Source organism: Poeciliopsis prolifica, unplaced genomic scaffold (genome assembly GCF_027474105.1).
Source record: "Poeciliopsis prolifica strain line A6 unplaced genomic scaffold, Auburn_PproV2 SCAFFOLD005, whole genome shotgun sequence".
NCBI lineage: Eukaryota > Metazoa > Chordata > Actinopteri > Cyprinodontiformes > Poeciliidae > Poeciliopsis > Poeciliopsis prolifica.
Genome location: NW_026562380.1, coordinates 9195774 through 9217394, shown reverse-complemented (window position 1 = coordinate 9217394; position 21621 = coordinate 9195774). Strand labels below are relative to the sequence as shown.

The 21621-nt window shown below is 38.0% G+C and overlaps 3 protein-coding genes across 4 annotated transcripts; 1 reads left to right on the top strand and 2 right to left on the bottom strand.

Annotated features, from left to right (window-relative positions):
- Positions 1 to 926: 926 nt before the first annotated feature.
- Positions 927 to 7455, top strand: hps1 (HPS1 biogenesis of lysosomal organelles complex 3 subunit 1). Its single transcript, XM_055029926.1, has 15 exons — positions 927 to 1350; positions 1439 to 1547; positions 2581 to 2741; positions 2872 to 2974; positions 3061 to 3145; positions 3229 to 3284; positions 3362 to 3529; positions 4054 to 4233; positions 4436 to 4512; positions 4612 to 4749; positions 4911 to 4976; positions 5870 to 6014; positions 6400 to 6513; positions 6679 to 6761; positions 6841 to 7455. The coding sequence occupies exons 1-15, from the start codon at positions 1295 to 1297 to the stop codon at positions 7001 to 7003; spliced, it is 1704 nt and encodes a 567-aa protein (XP_054885901.1). The 5' UTR covers positions 927 to 1294; the 3' UTR covers positions 7004 to 7455.
- A 142-nt stretch (positions 7456 to 7597) lies between these two features.
- On the bottom strand, positions 7598 to 12485 carry st3gal7 (ST3 beta-galactoside alpha-2,3-sialyltransferase 7). Of its 2 annotated transcripts, none has more exons than XM_055029925.1 (8): positions 12355 to 12485; positions 12024 to 12130; positions 10449 to 10575; positions 10027 to 10364; positions 9545 to 9731; positions 9317 to 9457; positions 8868 to 9017; positions 7598 to 8055 (listed from the first exon to the last, which is right to left on the bottom strand). In XM_055029925.1, exons 2-8 carry the CDS (start codon positions 12071 to 12073, stop codon positions 7969 to 7971), a joined length of 1080 nt encoding a protein of 359 aa, XP_054885900.1. In that variant the 5' UTR covers positions 12074 to 12130; positions 12355 to 12485; the 3' UTR covers positions 7598 to 7968. The 2 variants fall into 2 exon arrangements, with proteins under 2 accessions (XP_054885900.1, XP_054885899.1); XM_055029924.1 differs by having other exon boundaries at positions 7599 to 8055; positions 11965 to 12130.
- Positions 12486 to 14463: 1978 nt separating this feature from the next.
- Positions 14464 to 20769, bottom strand: morn4 (MORN repeat containing 4). The gene is made up of 5 exons (XM_055030332.1): positions 20700 to 20769; positions 19547 to 19620; positions 17811 to 17925; positions 17624 to 17733; positions 14464 to 17527 (listed from the first exon to the last, which is right to left on the bottom strand). The coding sequence occupies exons 2-5, from the start codon at positions 19611 to 19613 to the stop codon at positions 17379 to 17381; spliced, it is 441 nt and encodes a 146-aa protein (XP_054886307.1). The 5' UTR covers positions 19614 to 19620; positions 20700 to 20769; the 3' UTR covers positions 14464 to 17378.
- Positions 20770 to 21621: the final 852 nt, after the last annotated feature.

Sequence of the window (21621 nt, the reverse complement as noted above, 5' to 3'; positions counted from 1 at the left end):
TTTTTCTGATTTGTCTTCAGTGATGAATTCCTCTTTCGGGGTTGGAGGCCTTATTATTACCCTCAGAATTGGCTCCCTTCACGTCAAAAACATGGATTTTTAAGATGCTTTTTTTTCTGTTTAATTTTAAATAATGACATAAAAAATGCTTAATATTGCTATTATAGTTTTTTTATTATTATTTTATTTTTTGTTACAGACCAAAAACTGGACTTTTAACAAAACCCCAAAGATATTGGCTTTTTTTTCACTAAAAACATAATGCTTTTTTTATTTTTAGTTTGCCTTGGCTTCTTCTGTTCATATTCTTGCCTCTAACTGTTTTCCCACAATGTAGAAATAATAATAATAATAATAAAAAAGAAAAAATTACAAAAATTTAATTGACGTTTCCACCTGTGAAACACAACAAATCTGCTTTTCCTCCCGGTCAGCTGTAAGTTTTTCACAATTACGCTTTCTGCTTTCCTTCCCTTTTTTTTTGTTTTGTGTGTGTTACAGTGAAGCATCCTTTTTTGAATATTTGACGGGACGACGTTTCTGGTCCAAATGAAGTGCTTGTTGATAGCCAGCGAGAGCGCCGAGGTCCTCTTCCACTGGAGTGACCGGGAGTATCGGCAGAATATCCAGGAGAAGTATGGAGTTTCTCAGGAGGAAGGCGAAGGGGTACGGAGGAGGAAAATAAATCCTTCTTATTTAATTGCTTCTAGTGAAGGCTTAAAATGACTCCCGTTGGTTTTATTTCCAATTCTTTGTTTCAGCTTCCTGCCTTTGAGGACATCTTGAGCACTTTGTTTGCCCCCATCATTATCTCCTGCAGCACCCTGGAGGACAGCTACACCTCTTTCACCACCGAGAACAACACACGTAAATCGTCCTACACCATAAAAAATATATTTGCTCTGACCTGTGAACTTTTATGCTCTAATTCTGAAATATTTGACAGTAGAAAGCACTTGTGCCACAGTGACCTGAATGAATGCCTCTCTTCTAGCGAGGCGTCACATTTGTCATGTGAGTGGAGTTAAAGAGTCAAGCCAGGCTTTGTCCCCCTGTGGCACATGATCGGGTTGCACCGTCAAAACCTTTAGCGCCATTTTCAGAGAACTCCCAAAGCAGAACAACGTCGCAAAGCATCTCTCATTTCTTTTCGCTGTCTTTTGCACGTGGAGCAAAAACCTAATTGTGCTGCGATGTGCTCCTCCAGTTTGACGAGTGTCTCTACATCGCTGTGAACGGGGACGGCGAAGAAAAGGAGGACGACCTGAGGAGAAAATTGTACGTGCTGAAAAAGATGGTGGAGGTCATGTTCGGCATGGTCACGCTCAGTGGGAACCTCCTGAGGAAAGAGTAAGAACGTCCAGCTTTCTCATGTGTGTTCTGGACTGCGTTAGGGTGGCTGTGTGGCCGACGCCTCATCCGTTTGGTTCCCCTTCAGACTGCGGCCTCAGGACACGGAGCAGAGAGCGAGGCTCTGGAAGTATCTGCAGAGCCTGCTGGAGACCTACAGCCTCCTCCGGGAGAACGACCAGAGCTTCTTAGTGGAGGTGGAACGCTTTTTGCTTCTTAAGTACCGGGGGCCAGAAGGGGATAAACGAAACATAACTTCAGACCTGGAATGTGGATTTTTTGCCATTGTGAATGCAGCTAAGCTAAGCCTTGATCAGACCTGTCTGAGCAGTCGGCCTGATTAGTAAATAAAGGTTTCTACTGGCTGGAGCAAATCCAGGATTCTTTCAATTCAGTCATTTCTAAAAGAAAGTGCGTTTGCCCTCACCTCAAATGTTTCTTATTTATTTATTTGCATATTTTTCTTTTTACATTACTTTAAACAGCAAACATGTCAGAATTTCATTTAGATGAAACATCTTTAGTTTTCACCCCGATCTTAAACTAGAAAATATATTTTTCATTGTTTCATACTTATTTCTTCTCTTTACAGAATATTTCTGTTGATCGAAGTCAGGATTATTACTCCACCTTTCTAAAAGATTTAAAAACTACTCTGTAATTTCAATTGCTTTTCTATACATCTTCACTTCATAATTTTGGTGGATTAAATTAGATGGAAAAAATAAAATTAAAGTATACAAATTAGTAAAATGTCATTTGAAATGGCAATTAATTTTTCCCGCTAATAGAACGTAAACTTCACCATTATACTACCTCCACCATGTTTTATTTTTTATGTAATCTGTTCTAGGATTTAAAAAATGTTAAGGAAAGACAAATAATATAAGATCTAAAATTGGTGATGATATTAATCAACATAAACAATAAATAAAAACAAAATCCAGACGAATAAATAATAGACAGTTATTACAATAAGTTGAACTGGCCACTGTAATACAGTGAAGGCTTAAACAACCTATAAAAGCCTATCTTTCTCACAAGTCATTAAATGCTTTTTTTCCCTGTAACTTATGTATTAACTTCTCACTAAAAATAATCTCCGACATATGATTATCTACATAAATGCTGGTAATATTTTGGAGTCAAAGTTGTCCTTTTTGTTTTTGTTTGTGAAGAAGAAAACTTAACTTCACCTAACAGTTTTTTTTTTTGTTGTTTTTCTCTCAGGCAGTGGAGCGGCTGATTCACCCGCAGCTCTGTGAGCTGTGCATAGAGTTCCTGGAGCGCCGCCTCGTCCAGCAGCTCAACAGCAGTGTGGAGCGAGCGGGAGAGGAGGTTCTGCACGCCTTCGTCCTCGTTCACACCAAGCTGCTCGCATTCTACTCCAGGTTCATGCTTTCATTTTTTTGTATTGCATACCCTGTGCAATTTACTGCTGCCGACTTGCGTTTATTGCGTTTCATATTTCCATTTTGATTTGTTTACATATTTGCCAACCTTCCGCTTCTCTCACTGCAGCCGCAATGCGAGCATCCTCTCCCCCTCAGACCTGCTGGCCCTCATCGTCATGGCACAAAATATGTATCCCAGCAATGTAGACCTGGACGACATGAGTCCGGAGGTATCGAACGGCCCACAACTTCTCAAACAGCTGCTTGTTTCTGCTGTTTTCATTTTTTCTTCACCATTTTCTGTTTCTCTGTGAAGGATGCTGAGAGCACATCCGGTTCTGGTCCTGAAAGTTTTTATACACCAGAACCTTCCCCCTCCAGTAGAAGCTCCAGCAGTTCAGGTGAGTTATTGAGTAAAGTCATTTTATTTGTGCTAAATTTTTCGCTTCCATCTTGAGGACTGACTTTGTTTTGGTTTTACTAGAGAAAGCTGGCCGAGGAGAAACTCCTGTGTTTGAGTTTGTGGACCCAGATATCCAGGTCAGAATATTTTTCTCGACGAGACACAAAGATTGGAATTAAAAGTGACACACTTGTATCTGCATTCATGTCTTTAGATGGCAGAGGACAGCTTGCACACTCTGGAAATTAACCCACCGGACCCTGCCAGCCCTCGAAGAGTTTTTCTCGAGGTATCGCACAAAGATGGGTTGTATCCCATGATGCCTCACTCCATGTACTGCCTCTCGCTGTGGCCAGGCATCACACTCGTGCTGCTCACCAAGGTTTGTGGTTCCATTAAAACAAAGCCTGTTTCTCTTTAGTTGCAGCAAAGATGCCTGTTAAACATTGTAGATAGATGTTTAACAGACATAGTACACAATTAACACCGCAGTGCCTTTGAAATACTCTTTAATTTTTTAAGTATTTCTTTGAAATTTAGCAACACTAGGTTGTTCATATTTATAAAATACAGGGTCCCTCTTCAGTTTTTTTTACACAAAAAAGTTTGGCATTTTTATTCAGACACTCTGAGTCAGTACTTCCTAGACTACATTTCAATGCTATTACAGCTGGAAGTTTTTGTTAGTATGTCTCTGGTATCTTTGCACACCTGGAGAGAAATATTGCACTGAATATTATTTAGGGATGTTAGAGTAAATAGCTATATGTTTTTGGAATTTCAGCACTGGTAATGTTTTTCTTAAGCTTAATTATATATTATGAGAAAATGGGAACAAAAGTTCAAAAGGTAAGATTATTTCTGAAAGGCACTGTATGTCTAAGGACATTCTGTCACCCATGTCAGATTTCCTCCAGTGCTCTGGCCATCTCGGTGTACAAGTACTTGGAGGACTTTGAGAAGCTGGAGAAACGTTTACACGAAGGCCATGGCGGTCCCGCTTCAGCCAGAAGTCCTCTGAATATGCAGGACATCCGCTCCAAAATGGACAAATTCATCAAATCTTTGGAGCCCCATGACTTACAGGTGGATGTTACCAGTTTCAGACCCTGTCATTTCATTGTACGACCTTCTGAATTACAATGGAACATTTCATTTGTTTAGTTGTCATAATCTGAACTCAAAAAAACCTCCCGAGATTTCTTATTCTTATTTAAAAGAATCACATTTAAGTCTTCCGTTTTCATGAGTTGAGCTCAAACAAGAACATTTTCTAATTCTCTCCCAGTTTGCACAGTTACAAAATGTCTGGGCAGAGTTCAAGACCCGAGCCTTTTCCAGAGCAGGTTCTGGATTCAACAAAGAGTAAGTCCTCTACTGCCCTCTGGTGGCCAAATGTCATTAAAGCAAAAGTGCCTGAAGTTCCTTTTAACGTTTTTCATTACTTTTTTTTAAAAATTTAAGTCTCATCCCGTGGTGTAAGAACATGAAGACCCAGTTATGTGGAATATACAAACAGTGTTTCCTGACTGATTCTTTGTCTGCTGATGTTACTCATCGTCTCTCTGCTGGTCTGCAGGAACGAGCCCAGGCTATGGTTCGGTGAGTCTAAGCCCACTGAAACGTCTTCATTTTTTGTCTCAGCACTCTATGTGCTTTTAATAAACTTTATAATGTTGCCCTTTTGCACCTTCCTAAAGGCACAAAGGCAGTTCAGGCTTTCTTTTAGTTCGTCTCATGTATTGACACTCTTCTTCCCCTAGAGAGAAACTGGTGGACTGGAAGGACTTCCTGTTGGTCAAAAGCAAAAGGAACATAACCATGGTGTCATATCCTTTTTTTCTTTCTTTCTTTTTTTTTCAAATGTTACCTTTCCCCATTGTTGTTTTTTGATGGTTATGTGCACATCATATTGAGAAACATTTTAGGTAATGAGCACATGAGAATTAAGTTTTTTCCAAACCATTTTGTGTCTTTGTTCTATCTTAAATGTGAAAATGTTATTTCTGTCCCAGGCCTGTGTGATGTGTTAAGGTTGGAACCTTGTTACAATCAATCTATGTGGAGTCCAGGGTAAAGTTAGATATGGGACTTTGTGACATGATAGTGTTCAAGTAGTTTCCTGTTGGTTATCAACACAAAAATCCAGTAAATTAAAAGATCTCACTGTCATATGGGCTTTCTATTTGGTTTGGGAAAATGAGTTGATTTCATTCTTTTCAAAATCTGGAAAAGCTAAGTTTTAATTTTTGTATTGCTTTGTTTTTATCCTATAACTTGTTTATTTTATCTATAAGTCGTGGCTTTCTAATCTGGGGCCTTTATTTTCTTCCTTGTATAATTTCCCGTATCCTTCCTTTCCATGTGTCATTCGTTCCTTTCTTGATTGTTATACCTTTTCTCCTTCCTTTATGTCCTTTATTATGCCTCACATTTTCTTACTTTCCTTCTCTTATGTCCTTTGTTTCTGCTTTCCCAGTTTCTTTATCGTGAGCATTTTACAATTTTATATTTTTAAGTGATCATAAATATAAAAGAATTCTTGATATATTTTTTCAGTTTATTTAAAAACCAAAAGAAAGACTAAATAATTGTAGATTTCCCAGAGCCTCAGGGCTAATTTCTGGACTACCACCCTGGTAAAACCTGGCTAAACTCCGGCCCTGCCTTTTGATCTGAAGATCTTTTTTAAAAATGTGGATCTTGACTAAGCTGATCTCACTTATCTGGAGGATTTCCCAGGACTCGTCCATTTTATCTGCGTGGACCGAGCAACTGGTCAAATGATTGCTCCGTCACTCAGCATCACAGAGCGCACTACGTCGGAGCTGGGGAAGGGACCTGTGGCTAATTATATTAAAAACAAGGTCTGCTTTATTTTACTACGTGAGTGTTTTAGAATGAAAAGACACTATGGTCATTTAGAGCAATGGACTTAAAAAGTAAAAATCTTAACAGTCCTTTTACAAAAAAAAAAAAAACTCTTTACACTGGCAACAGATTCACAAAATGTTTTCATAGTTTTATATTCAATAAAAAGACTAATAACAGCGCTGCTATGAACTAAACGCACACTAATGTTAAAGTAGTGAAATCAGAAAGAAGTGTTTGCAGATTTTCTTGTTATCCTTTGACTGATGGAACATAGTCTTCTTTCTCTTGCCTTTGTGAAAAGCAGAATTACTTTGCCTGTGCAGTAACCACAATTACTTTCTTTTTCACTTCTGTCTATTTTTTGACCTTGAACTGAAGGTATGGGCCTTGGTCAGGACAACCCGCCGCTATCTGCAGAAGGGTTATTCCACTGTCACACTCCGTGACGGAGATTTCTATTTCTGCTACTTCCTCTGGTTTGAGAATGAAACAGTAAGTTACCCCCTCCTACCTCCCAGAACATTGGACTCAGTTTAAAGATGGATTCATCTTTTTTTTCTGTGCAACAAACAATTAAGTCTATTAAATGTTTCCACATTTTTGCCAACTTGTGTACGCATTAGCATTATGCTACAAACTCTCTATATTCTTCATCAGGGATACAAGTTAGAGCCAGTGGACATACCAGTGCTGGCTGATGACTCACCACCCATTGGGATGCTCGCCTATGACTACTACAAGTAAACAACCTTACCTTGAAATGTAAGGATAACTCAAGTGGCCTTTGCTCTGTATTGACAGAAGTCATATTTTTCACAGTAGGCTGCTGAGGTACTACAGCAAAAGCCACAAGGGGGAGAATGTGAAGTGCTATGAGCTGCTGACTGTCCACCTGGGGGTCATCCCCACAGAGATCATCCTCCAGCACTGCAGGCAACTCGCAAGCAAACTGTGGGAGCCCTCACGCAATCCGCTGCTGTAGAAAGATCGTCACACTCAAACTTCGAGAGAACGGTTTCAATCCATTGTTCCATCAGGAGGAAAAGCAGGACCCACATATCTGGAGTGGTGCTACAATCCCAACATAAAACAGTGAAGCAGGCGAATGGCTGTAAACCTGGAAAAGCTAGTTGCTTTGTTTACCCTCATTCCCATCCTCCAGTTGTTTTTTTTTTTTTTGCTTTTTGGTATTTTGTGTTTGAAGTTCTCCAAATAATTTATTAGAAGCACTTTTTCACTTAGCAAAGGCAATCCCTGTGACTAATCGACCCCATCAAATTTGCATTCTTGAAAATTATTTTCCTATTGATTAGTCATGTACATATAAACACTGTAATTTTTTTCACCCTTTTAAATTTTACAGTATTTGTATTTTACAAATGTAAATACTGTACCTTCAGTGTGACTTATATAAATAAAAAAATCCAACAAGTAGTTGCTGAATATTTTTCCTTATGAATAATTTAAACATTGTTTTGCTTGCTTCTGTGTCATGAATACGAGATTGTAGTAATTGGCTTTAATTGGCATTGTTTAGGGATTCTTCCTGAGTTTTACACAAAGTGCACAAGAAGCAGTTTAGAGGGATTTTTTTTCCTATAGAGAAATACAACTAGCAGCAGCATAGGTGTATTCTCTATTTTATTGAGTTTTTATCAAAAAAATTAAAACATAAAACAGAATACAAATAAAACATTCAGGAGATAACACAGTACAGTCTTTTTCTAAATATCATCTGTATAATTAATACTGTTCTCAAATTAACTGCTAAAAATCATTCCTTTGACAAGTTAGTTGTGTAGAGACTGGGAGCATTTTACTGGGATATTAAACACTGGGAGCATTTCAAAGGTCATTTTTGCAGTGTGGAGTGCGTTGTGCACAGCTTACAATAGAGGAAACAAACTCCCAACCAGTAGGGGGAGTGCATACAGATTTAAGAAAAACTCAAAGAGCTCCTGTGAGGTCGGTCACGGCTCCTGAAGCCACCAGGTCCCTCAGGAAGAGTTTCTCAGCACTGACGTCGTGCACCACCTGGAAGATTTTAAATAAATGTCATTGTGGACAGAACCTAAATTCTGTGGTCAGTAAGCCTAACGGGGTGGATTTGGACAAATGTCTTAGGGATTCTGGTAAAGATGTGTAAAAATCCTTGAATAGTAAATCCATCGCATTTGTATAATCTCACACTGCCGTCATTTGAGGCCTTTTATTTAGTGGGGGGAAGAAATTCCATTTGAAGAAATGATCGTTGACAAAATCATCTCTCAATAATTGGTACCTACAAAAACACCTAAAAATACTTTTTAGACATGGGCAGTTTTTAAAATATCACTTTACTTTTTGAAGTTCTTGAGAATTTAAGAACATTTCTAGTTTGTGAAACATATCTTGTTCTGAAACTAATGATGAATAAGCAGAAAAGCATCTGTGGAAACTGTTATGTAAGGTGTAGGTGCTGTGTTGCAGCAGACTCTTTTCTAAGCATAAGTCTTGTTAGAAAAAAAAACTTGCACGACCATCTCACCTCTAAATGCTCTTGAAAATCTGTGAGGCTCTTTGATTTTTGATTATGTGTAAATAAGCCATGTCTTTGAAAGCCATGTGAAATGTTGCAGGTGAAAACGTAATAATTTGTCGTAGTATGAACAGTCTATCCCCAGCAGGGGCACTAATAATCTTTCTTCCAGTAATTTTTTTCACGTTTTGTCGACACTGAATTTTTCTGCAACGAATAAGTGAACTTTCCCGGGTGGAATGAAGGACAAATTTATCCCCAGGCTTTTTACATATCTTTCTGTGGAATCAGCATGTTTGCCCACAATCTTATGTCAGTGTAAACTTACTTGAGCTTTCATGGCACCCATGCGTATTGCCTCGTAGTAGTGGAGCCTGGCCTCTGGGTGTTGCATGTCATAACCAAACCCTGCGAGGCTCACATGGTCACACATCTGCAGAGCCATCACCACGGCACTGGCACCCAATGTTGGCACCATCTTTGTTCAGAACAGAAAATGACCTTTGATTTATTTCGTGAAGCAAAACAAGATCTCAAACTTCACTGATCATTTGAGAGAAATTCTTTCACATGGTAGCAACGTGGTAGTACAAAATGGCTTCTCTGAAAATAAATGTTGCTCATCTTTCAATCAGCTTCTTGGATGGCCCATCAAAATATATTTTTTTTTGGTTCTGGTTCAAAGCAGTTGTTATTGGAAGCAATACAATAAATTGAACAAATGCGTATGTATCACACTTTTATGTAAAGAAATAGACAAATCATTTAGGAACTTACATTTCCCTGTTTCTGGGCATATCTCTGTATGACCTGCCCTGTCTTGTGAATGATCTCTGGATGGAGAATCTTGAAGCTCTCGGGTTTCAGCGGAATATCTTCAACTACCTCCCTCCAGAACCACATTTTGGACCAGAAGCTCTATAGATGACAAGCAGGATGACAAAATTTTACGTTGAACTAATGAGGCACTTGTTCAGTATAGAGAGTATTCAGATGTGGGCTAACCAGAGGCTGCTTGGTTATTATAGAAGTCAGCCAGTCCAAGTCCAGGCTTTTAAAAGCCACCAGAGCGACCATGGAGGTCTTTTTGTACTCATCGGCCGAGTGAGGTGCTGCCTCTGGGTACATCAAGCGGATGGTGGTGAGTGACCCAGCGTCTCTCTCAAATCCAGGGACGGGAGCATTATTCATCCTGGAAACAGGCATTAAACCCCCAAAATTTCAAGAGTTGCATCAAAACAGGACTTTGCTCCAACAAATTCAAGGAAGGGTTTAGTGTGGTCAGTGGAATTCAACAAAAAATGTAATTAGGGAAAATACAAAATTTAACTATTACTTCTACTTCAGAGAAATTTGTAAAATGAAAAGAGTACTTAAAACCTAAATTTGCAAGAGGTATGCGTAGGTCAAGGGTCATTGGAGGTTCTTGAAATAATTGTATGACCCTTAGTAGCAATTAAAAAATGGGACAAATTTGAACCACATACCTGATAATGACATCATACTGATCTATGTGAGATCCAAGATGGCTCCCGTGAAGAATGCCTCCATTTCCCACCACCACACATCGCTTGCACCTGTCTTCTTTACTCAAAGATGGAGGCAGACCAGGCTGAGGCATAGCGGCAAGGGCCAGAGCCAAATGCTCTTCACTCCCTTGGAGCCCCAGAGGAGGGGTCAGATTCCATGCCTTGGGTTGGTCCTGTTGAACAAACACTGGGATGTCCAGAAGGCCTTCAGAACAGGACAGCGACTTGAGGTGGTCCAGACCCCAGTGAGGCTGGCATGGTCGTAAAAGCAGGAGGGCCGACCGATTTAGTAAGGCCTGAGGAGAAGAGGGCGCAGTAAAATAACTTCTTTAGTAAATTTAACAAAGATCTTGCTAATATGCTATAACATGCAGCTTTACCAAATCTTTGGGATACTGGTAGTCATCGCTGTCTGACGACACATTATTTAAGGGGAAATATGCAGGAATCAGAATCGCCAAGTAGCATCCGATCAGCAAGATCAGACTAGTGGCAAGATTCTCCTTCCTGTTCAGAAGACAAAAGGACAAAATGGGCCATGAATAATAGCAAAAATGTAAAGGGCAGCCATGTTCTTCCATCTGCAGATGTCATATCTGAGTTGCCATGTCAGCTAGTATGACAACAATAAGTGCATCTGTTCAAATTACAGGTTGAGAATTTGTTTCTCTTTAATTAGAGATACTTGCAAAAATATTTGACCCTCAATGTTTTGGACATTTTATCACATTATAACCTTCAATGAATTTTATGAGATAGACCAAAAGATTCGAGGCTAAATGAGATTTAGCTTTGACTGATTCGGGGCTTTGACTGGGCCATTCTAACACGAGTGCACTTTGTTTGAAACCATTCTTGTCAGTTCTGGCTTTATGTTTCAGATTATAATCCCATTTGAAGAGAAACTTTGTTGTCAAATTCTACTCTTCTGTGACCATTAATTTAGATATATTTCTTATTTCCTGTTCAACAAAAACATCTAAACAACTTGATGCTGCCACTAACACATAGCACCATGGGAATGGTGAGTTCAGAGTGAAAAGCAGTGTTGGCTTTCAGCCACAAAGTTTGGCTTGTTTTCTGAAATGTTAAAGTTTGGTCTCAGATGAAATCACATGCAATAGGAGTCTATTTACAAACAAATGTATTAATTTGATTTAATTTAGAGGTGTCAGGGTAAGCAAATCTGAAAACAAATGCATGCCACACTTTTCATAACTGCATGCCATTTTCAGTCCACTCAGTCATTTGTGTGTGATGTGCAACCTACACACTTTGCATAGGTGTATTATAATAAAAATTACAAAAGGCTTTACAGAGGCACTGTTATGTGTTTATTAAAAGCATGCTTAAAATTTAATGGGTGGCTCACCTTTCTAAAACTGAGTTTTTCCAGATTGAGAAATGAAAGCCCTCACTAACTTTCTCAGAGTATCACAACCATGATCACAGCCACACCTCCACAGCTCACATGCTGAAGACCACAAGCAAAGTCATTTTCAATTTGTTAAACAAATTTGCTTTGTCCCATTTATGTTTTCTTACATTATGTCAGATTAGTCAGGAGTAAGGTACAGGAAGTTTTCATTCTTCTACATTAACTCAGGTATTGGAATATAGAAGTATGATAGTACTTGTCTTTATGTTTGACTGTTGGTTGTTATATTGCTGTATATAAAATTTATTCAACAGTCCGTGGGCTTCAGTCGACCCTGAAACCCTTCAGGCAAATAATAATCACACTCATCAACATAATTGCTTTAAAAAAAAAAAAAAATTACTGTAGAGAATTTGAGCAACATTAGATTGTTTTTAATATTATTTAAATAGAGTGGGTCCGGAGTGCTCTGTCATAGTTTTGAACATAACCTGTTTTCTTCTTTGGAGGACTGATACCTGCTAAGGAAAAACTCCCTGGACTCCGTTTTTAATATGTCTTGTTGTTTGTGACCCACAGTTGCTGGTGTTGTTGTCTCTGCAGCCACAGGCAGCAGTGGAGCACCATCGTCTGGATCTTCTACACTCAGACGGTTCAGCGTCACCATCGCACTGTTTCTTCCACCTTGAACACACACAATGTATAATGCCGACTAAAGTGCCCTCAATCATCAAACATAATATTAAGGAATAACTTATCTCTACTTTTGAGACCAGCTCTGTGAAAAGAGTCACTATGATCCATGTACGACAGGGAGAGTGTTACCTATTTTATAGTCAAATATGAGCTTGACGCTGCCTGAGACAAGAATGAGTTTTATAAACACATGAGAACAGAGAGCAACTTACAGCTTTTCTCGAAGAGTTGCCAGCTGATTTTTAACTTTCTTCTTCCATTGCTGAGAAATAAGCAGAAGAGTGTCCGGACAAAATGGCTGAAGTTCCTCTTTTACCTGACTGAACTCTGCCTCTTCCCTCAATACCCCTGGTTAACCATTGATATGTCAGTCACACTCCAGCTGGAAAGGGGATGAATAAGCATGCATGTGTGTCATCAGCTATTCATCCAATAAAATTCAATATTTAAATGTGAATAGGCGTGTGTGTGCATGCGTGTGTGTGTGTGTGTGTGTGTGCGTGCGTGTGTGCGTGCGTGTGTGTGTGTGTGGAGGGGGGGAGGATGCGCGCGCGTGTGTGCCATCAGCTATTTATCCAATAAAATAAAGTATTTAAACATAACAAAGGGGAAGAAGAGAGATGAAAAGTGTGATTAAGTATGGTGCTGGAAAAAAAGTGTTCACCCCTCACAGATTTTTTACTTTTTTTCTTTCTTTTTTTGTCACACTTGCTGCAGGTTTTTCGTCTTTCGAAAAGTGTAATTGATGAGGTGTGGGTGGAAACTTGAATCTGTGTTGTCTGTGTCTTGCTTGTTTGTTTAGCCAATGTTAAGTTCTACAATTTCACATGGTGCTTGTGTGACACTCTTCATGGGCAATTCCCCTGTATAATCCACAGTAAAAAGTGTGACTGTTTGGGGCATACCAATCTTTGTCTGAGAGAGTTTTTCTTTATTGAAATGCAATGGGAAGTTGTGTTTCTCAAGCCACTTTGTTCTTGTGCCTTATTTGCTTTGATGCTTATTTGATTGAGTTTTGTGTTTTTAGATATTTCTTAGTGGTTTGACCAAATCCCTCAAAGGGTTTCCCCAATTTTGAAAGACTTGTGCGCCTTTGATCCTTTAGGGCATCTTGTCAGCCCAATTGGGTGGAGTTATTATGACCAACTGCTAAAAGTCTATTGGTGACAACATTCAAAGAGCAGGTACAGAAACATTAAAGTTTCTGTAAACTTCAATATTGCCTCTTTTATTCCTTAACCACTGTCTTCTACTTATCCAAGATTGTGTCACAGACAAAGCTAAAGAAAAGGCAGGCATCTCGCTCCCCCACATTTCTCTCTTGCTCATTCTGGTTTTCATGCCAAAAGGTATAAAATGTCTCAGAAGTGAGTTTTTGTCTTCCCCATGGTCTACCCAAGTGGCACAAGGCCCATAAAAATTTCCAAAGTTCCAAGAAAGATCCAGTGTACCGTGTCTTGTACCTCTGTCCTACCATATAACTAAATGTTGATAAATTAACTATAATTACATGGGCAAGACAATGGAAAACCTACAAGAACTGAAACATTGGAGCTGGTCTACTTGATACATTGCTCATACCCTTGAAAGATTTAAATGTGATATTTCTTACATTGTCACCTAAAAGTTTGTTCTGATAAATACCAAGAACTACCTATCAACAGATAATAAAGCAATAGAAAGAAAATATTACTTTTGTTTAAAGTAATATTAATAAATAAATACGCCTAGATCATTTTTATTTCATTCTGACACCAAAAGGAACCAAACCTGCCGTTGAAAGAGAGGCTTATTTTAACCACGGCTCTATGTGATGTGTGCAAACTATTCATTTTCATTATCAGCCCCACGCAGTATTTCCTGTTCCAGACGAGGCTGCTCTAACTGTCAGGGAGAGAGCGAGGGAACACAAACCACCCACAACACAGGGTTAGGAATCAGATAGTTCTTCCAGTCTATATAACTCTAAAACTGAGACCCAACGACACATTAGCGAAGAAAAGCACCTGACAAAAATTCATTCTTGTGTACACAGCTCCTAAGTGCTTGACATTTTTAGGTTTCTCCCTTGCAATTCATGTGTCGTATTAGCTGCGTGCTGCTGTGAGCTGATTTTATTGCGATGGGGGATGGGGAAATTGTCTCACTGCGATGCAGCCAAAGTTCAGAGGAACCTGTTTATCAATGAAACATTTAGTTGTTTTTCAGTCCCTACTTCATAATCCAGCGCCTGCGCTTGAGCTCAGCACTGACCGATAATTGATGTTTTGTTGCTTTCTGGAACAAAGATCAAAAACTCGCTGAGAAAATGTTTTTCTTTTTACAATACACCCTTTTATTAGATACGCCTCCATGATACATGATCAGACGAATTCCACGAAATCAGTGGATGCTTTATTTAAAGACCACATGGTAACAATCCTCAAAAAGGTAACACCATGGCAACAAGATATTTTTTATTTTACCAGGCAAATCAAATTGTGGACAGGCACATTTGTAAAGCACCATTTGTTTCCAGGTGGAAATGGAAGCATGACTCTTGTGAGATCACTTGGTGAGGGAACAAGTGCATTTACACATGCAGCATACTTTAAATGTGCACTAAAATAGTGTTATTGATACCAAAACAAGTCAGAGTATCTGTTTCTAAGTCTCCTTTTCAATTTTAAAAGTTGTCATAATACATTAAACCAAGCTGTAGGGCTTGACTCTTGAAGTATTCTTTTTTCACAGAGTGTAGCAGTGAAAATGTAAATCTTTCTAATTCGACTTCAGAAATAACTGAAACCAAATACTTCCTTGTTTAATCAACGGGTCATTTTTTTGTTCACACTTAAATTCCAGTTTAAATTCTCCTCATTGATTTGTCTTTACTATCCAACTCTAAGGCCTGATTGTTTGCACTACTGACCATTTCAGGTTTTCATCCTTCTTATATGACGTGATTGTCTTTGGTTGAGGGTTTGGAGGCAACGCTAGAATAAATAATGTCTACTGATGTGTTGTAAGGCCTGTTAAACATTCAAGTATACAGAACACATAATAGCTGTGATCAGCTGTAATAAATCATGTGTCAAAATATCAAACATGATGAAAACACAATTTTCCACCAGTCCAGAATGCTTAAAATTAAAATTGATACAGCTAGATACAATTACTATTTATACACCTTGCACACTTTAATAAAGAAGTACATACATTTTTTTTTTATTTAGCTGCCTAAATTATCTAGGTCCATAGATCCAACACAAGTGAGAAATTGTGCTGGTTAGAAATTTACATTCAGTCACTATCAGAATGAACATCAGATTAATTGTTGGACTTTTAATGATGCAGCAGAGCCGTTCTCTGTCCATGTTGCAACTAGGCCTGTCGCAATAAGCAATAAATCAAATAATCCCAAGATAAATGAAAACAAACTCAATCATTTCCATTTGCATGATTTATTGTTTTCTCTTTTCTCGCTCACTTTTTACCAAAAACTGGATGACAAAAATCTCCAGCCTGCTGCATGGATCTCAAACAGGCCCCATTTTTAGAGAGACTTCATAAATAATTTAATTTGTTGTTTCCGTTGCTTGTTTATTTATTTTCAATATTTAAAATGTCTTTGAATTCCTGTGTTTATTAAAATTTTAAGTTTGTTGATCTTTGAGAATGTGCTCTTGCATTTTTATGGTATTCTCACTTTATCTCTTGTAATAAAGTGAAAATACTTTATTACAAGTATTTGTAATAAAGTACTTTATTAGGCTTGAGTAATAAAGTAATAAAGTACTTTATTACTTTTTTGCAATGATAATATTACCATTACCATTTATCGTAATAACTTCTGGGACTATTTATCATCTAGCAAAATTTGTCATCACGACACACCTAGTTGCAACAATACAATGACACAACAGACGACGACAATGAATTTTAAAACAAGAACTTGTTGGGCAAGTTTGAATTTAATGTAAATTTTCTCTACATGATTAAAAACATACATATAATCCCACTAATATTTGGAAAATTTTTCAACAAGTTGCAGAGAAGCTTACAAATTGTCATTACAAAATAGGGACTGATTCAAAAGCTAAATGTTCACCTGCTTTATGCATTTTTGTTTTGATTTCAAATTTAAAAAAAATAAAAATTGGCTTTGGAAACTAATAAAGCAGGTTTCACAAAAATCCATCTACTCTGAGTACAGAGTGGTTGACAGAAAACCACATGATTTAAATAAACTCTAGCATGTTTGATGGGAGGAGTCAAACATCCAGCCAGAATTGCACCAAGAGTTTGCTGATCGGAAAAAAAAATATGCATGTGTTTCCCGTGTGACAAACTGGGATACAGCTGAGTAAATATTAATGGGGTAAATGTATGTTTGAGCCTGTGTGTATTAGTTTTATTCTGTTTTCAGCAGAGAAAACACACAGCAATAAATTCAAAATTCTTCATCCAACTCTGGTTTCTGAAATTCATTGAAATTGTTTGTTGGACGATCATACGACCCTGAATTCATGCTGATGATGACCGTATGTGAACCTCTAAGCTCTACTGAATGATTCTAACATGTATAAATGTTGAGTCATGGTCATCGTCTTTCCCAACAATAATAATCATCAAGAAGAAGACTTGCAAATGACAGAGCTAAAACCATTCATAATCAGGCTTTCTACTCCTTAAACGGACAGATACCTCAAGGCAAGTCATGCAGTGAGAATGTGAGGAGAGGGTGTTGTTCATCATCTGATTATTGTATGAACACCCCCAAGCATGTGATTGTGTGAAAATATCTTTAAGGCAAATGTGAATAGTTAAATATGTACATTCTTTCTTTAACATACATGCAGCTATGAGTTTTCCTATTTTTTTTTTTACTAAATTTTAAGCTATTCTAAAATGAACAGTTTTTTTAAAAAGTAATTTCTCTAATCAGCAGCAAAATGATCGGCTATAGAAAGAAACAGACACATTTTATGGTCTGATGTCAGTATGAGAGCGGAAGCAGCTTTCCCTGCTTACTCATCAAGTTAAAGGTGTGCTTCATGAAGTTCTTCATTTCATAGAAAGTCATCCAAAAATGTTCAAATGCATTTCCCTTAAGTCACTTTAAGTGTGGACAAGCATACAAAGAAATGGTAAAAAAACAAAAACAAAGAGAGGTTGTGAAAGAGAGTGTTCACCCTTAAGGCCCATCTGGAAGGTGCTGAAAGTTTAGTCCTAACACCTTTATGGTCTAAGGCAGTCATAACGCCAGGCTGTGAGCGCTGGAGGCTGAGGCTTGAGCACGCTGCACCACTCCAGGACACTTCTCCCTTTTCTGCAGCTTGTGGTTTTGAAACAAGCCCTCATTTCGTGGAGCACCATGAGTTCCATCAGGGAACGTCAATAGCCCTGCACACACAGATACACCGGACTATAACCAACCACAGGCACACACAATATTGACATTCCAATCGATTAGCTGTTAAAGCGCTGTTATATCCTCACCATATCCTTCAACACGGCCATCTTTGAATTCTCCTTCAAACTTCATGCCATCGAATCGACTAAAGACTCCTGAACCTTGAAACTTTCCGTGAGCAAATTCTCCTTCGTACCTGTCATGACAAAACAAATTTGACCAGGTTGGCCTTTGTAACCTTTGTGAGGGTTTAACTATCATTTCTCTACACACCTGGATCCGTCTGTAAAAAGCAGCACACCAGAACCGTGAAAGAGTCCATTCTCAAACTGGCCAGTGTAGCATGTTCCATCCTGAAATTTAAGCTGGCCAAGGCCATGTCGCCGACCTAGAATAATAAACAATATGCTGCTTAATTACTGAAACAGCTATCAATGAGACACAGTTTGCTGCTACAATTACGTTTTATTGGTATTTTATGTAATGGACCAACACAAAGCAGAGCGTACTTGTGACATGAAAGGAAAGTAACAGTTTACAGATCAGTTTACATTCCCATGTGATCTGTAAAGTGTGTGGTGTGTATGAATTAAGTCTCTCTTGAGTAAATACTTTTTACAGCCGACTTGATCACTGCTCCAAGTCATGGTCTTGGTCTTCATGATGATGCTATGACCTTTGAAGAGTTCACAGAAAAGCTGTACTTATACTCAAATGAAGTCACACAAAGCAGGGCAGTATTCACTAAATGTGTTTATGTGTTTTATTAAAATAAGTTTGAAGTAAAGAAAGGGAACTTTTATTTTTTCTTCAATTTTGGTGCAATTTTATTTCTTGATATAAACAACCTTTTCCCACCTCCTGTGAGATAAAGGTTTACAACTAAATTAGGAGTCCCATCTGCTGACGGTGTAGGTGGGATTTATTGCAGTCTAATCCTGCATGCTTGCACTGATTCCCACCGAAGGACCCCTGCTAGGACACAAGTAATGGAGTTTACTTCCACTTAGTGATTCAGTAATGAATCATTTACAACTTGGCTACAACTGCAACATTAAATTTAATAGGTAAACTGAAGCTGGTGTAAAAAGATGAGAATTCTTACTCCTTAAAAAACAGAGCTAAAAGAAAAAAGCAGAAGAAAATGTGTATGTGTAAATTAATTGACTGGCTTTCTTTTTAGGACTCTCTTCAAATGCCCAAAGACTCCCAGTCTATAGTCAGGTGCAAAGAGGATTTGCTTACAATCAGGGTGACCAATGGCAGCTAACTGGGATTTATATAAATAGCTTGAACCTATAAGTGGATGTGCATGCGAGAGGCTTTAAGCATGTGAGTGTCATCATCATCTTCCCCAGGTGTGAAAACTGACAAAATTAAAAGCGTTAAGCCTGAAAAAGAACCAGAGTGTTGCTTAAGTTTAAAAGACCTAGAAAACTACTACATGGGTCTGGTCAAGTGTTTTAGGACAAAGTTCTGCAGCCAGTTACTCCATAAGGCTTGTAGGAAGCAACAGTTTCAAAAATGATACATTTTCCACCACACTGTTCCTGTAGCTGTATAGAGCACAAAGTAATGCATTACTGACCCTCCACAAACTGCTACTCTTAATTACAGAAGAAAATGTGGAACTTTGAAAATATTGTAGCAATTTTCTTTCTTTTCAAGGTAACACTGTTTCAAAACTACAAGCGGCAAACTATGTCTTCTGTTTGCATCTGGTGATGAGTTTATCAGTCAGTTAGCTGACAGATAAACCAGCTAACATCAATGTATTATTTTTGTTTTGCACGATAAACAGCAAAATGCCAATTAAAAAAGGTATAGTATTCTGCTCAATTAGCCAGTTTATTAGTAATACTAAAAGCTGAGGATGGTCATTTGTAATAACATGTAAATAAACACTTTCTAAAGTTCTATAGTTAACACCAGCCGACAAATTTCAGTTTTGTTAAGAAAGTAGGTTTCATGTTGCATTTCTGCAGGACTGTGAGAAGGGATTGTTTCACCTTCTTTCCACTCGCCGTGGTACTCCTCTCCGCTGGCATAAGTAAAAGATCCTCTGGTCAAAGTCATGGTGTTCCTATTTAAAAGATACAAATGCACCCCATTGGATAAGAACTACTTCTTAGCACCGTAAAACTGATTACTACAGTACAACTATTATGAAATTTTTTTTTTTTTGCCTTGCTGTTTCTTTAGGACAAAATGGTCTGTTTTCTTTTTTACAAAGCTCTTAAAAAAAAAACAAAGGTCAAACTGACAATAGTCATACGCAGAAGTGGTATTTTGACATGGGTGATATGGCTCAACCTTTTCATGGCACTATTTTCTCAGAGAGAAAAGGTACAGATGAACTTAACAAAAAGATTATTTTTTTCTCTTTTGCTATTTGTCACATTCAGTCAACAGAGAGATAAGCGGTTGTAAAAAATAATCTAGCTTTACATGACGAGTCAGACAGACAAAGTGAAATTTGTATTCAATTAAGTCTTGCTGCATTTAAGAGCTATTTCACTGTTTTTAGAGAAACTTCATAGGTAAGTATAGTATATATATATATATCTATATATATATATATATATATATATATATATATATATATATATATATATATATATATATATATATATATATATATATATATATATATATATATACTAAATTGATCTGAGTCCTAATATCAAAAGGATGAAGACACCTTAGCAGTAGCTTTTGTAAAGGCAACGCTGAGGCGGTATCCCTTTTCCAAAGCTGCAAAGCTGCACACAAGAACAGTGACTATACAAATGGACGTTAGCAAACCACATTACAGCATAATCCACCTCTTATAACAGAGATTTCATTTTTAAAACAAATAAACGCCTTGCAGGATGACAGTCAAGGGTAATTTCACCCAAGCTGCCGCCATCAGATAAATAATTAATCACACAAAGACAAAATTGTTCCCACGCAATATTAAAACTATCGAGCTAAAGCTGTCAATCTGTTTCGATCAATGCATCCCTGTGTAGCTACATGTTGCTGCAAATGCCCTCCTCGTCTTTACTAAAATCCTCGCCTATTCAAATTGTAATGAAGCTCATATTTACAGCTATCTATCTATGTCTCTGTCCGTAAGAGGCACGGAGGCTAGGCACCTAAAGGTAGGTCTTTATTTACCTTCACTCAAAGCCTGCTCTCTCTGAAGCATGGAAACCACCGGGTACGACAGGAGGGGCGTAAATAAATGAAAACACCGGCTGATAAAAGAGATGGCGCGTTCAAGTCCTGCCTGTAAACTCTGAATGCGTAAAGAAAATCACAAAATATTTTGAAAAAAATCAGAAGTGAAAAATATGAAATTAAATACTTTAAGTTCGTTATGTATTTTTCAACAATAATTTAGAGAGACCTGTTTTATATGTAACTCTGGCTTCTCCTTACTTAAATTTATAGAGGATAAACGCGTACGAACCCAACTGTCACTGAACGCAACATTTACTGATGGTGCAGCAGAATACTTGTATACTGTAAGAGCTTTTCGCCATTTTTTTCTTAAGCTCATTGATTTCTTCTGTGCTTACCAGAATACAGGGGAATCCCTTTGTTCATTCTTAGTGAGTATTCTACTGCACTGATAAACCTCAATGCTGTTGAACAGATTTCTGGAAAACATCGCTGTAAAATACCAGAACTTCTAAAATAAACTTTTCCCCACATCTGTACATTTGTTTGTGTAAGTGTGAGGGTTATTTTATTGCATCAGGATGGAATACAATAATCAACTGTTGTTTGACTGCGAGGGATAATATAAGTAGAATGGGCATGTTCTTTATTGACCCGCAGGAAAAAAAATAAAAAAATACATAAGTGCTTGAAATCATTATGAGAATTTCTAGGATGACCCCTCAACTCAGTGGAATGGGTCAGAGTCAGCAAACCTCTGGATGTCTCCCACCCACATGAAGCTGTTGCCCAACTGGAGACCTCCTTCAGTGACAGACTGCTACATCCTCGGTGCATAAACAAGTGCTACTGCAGATCCTTATTCCCAGCAGCTTTAAGATTTTGTAGCCATTGTGCATCCCAACAAACTGAAGCC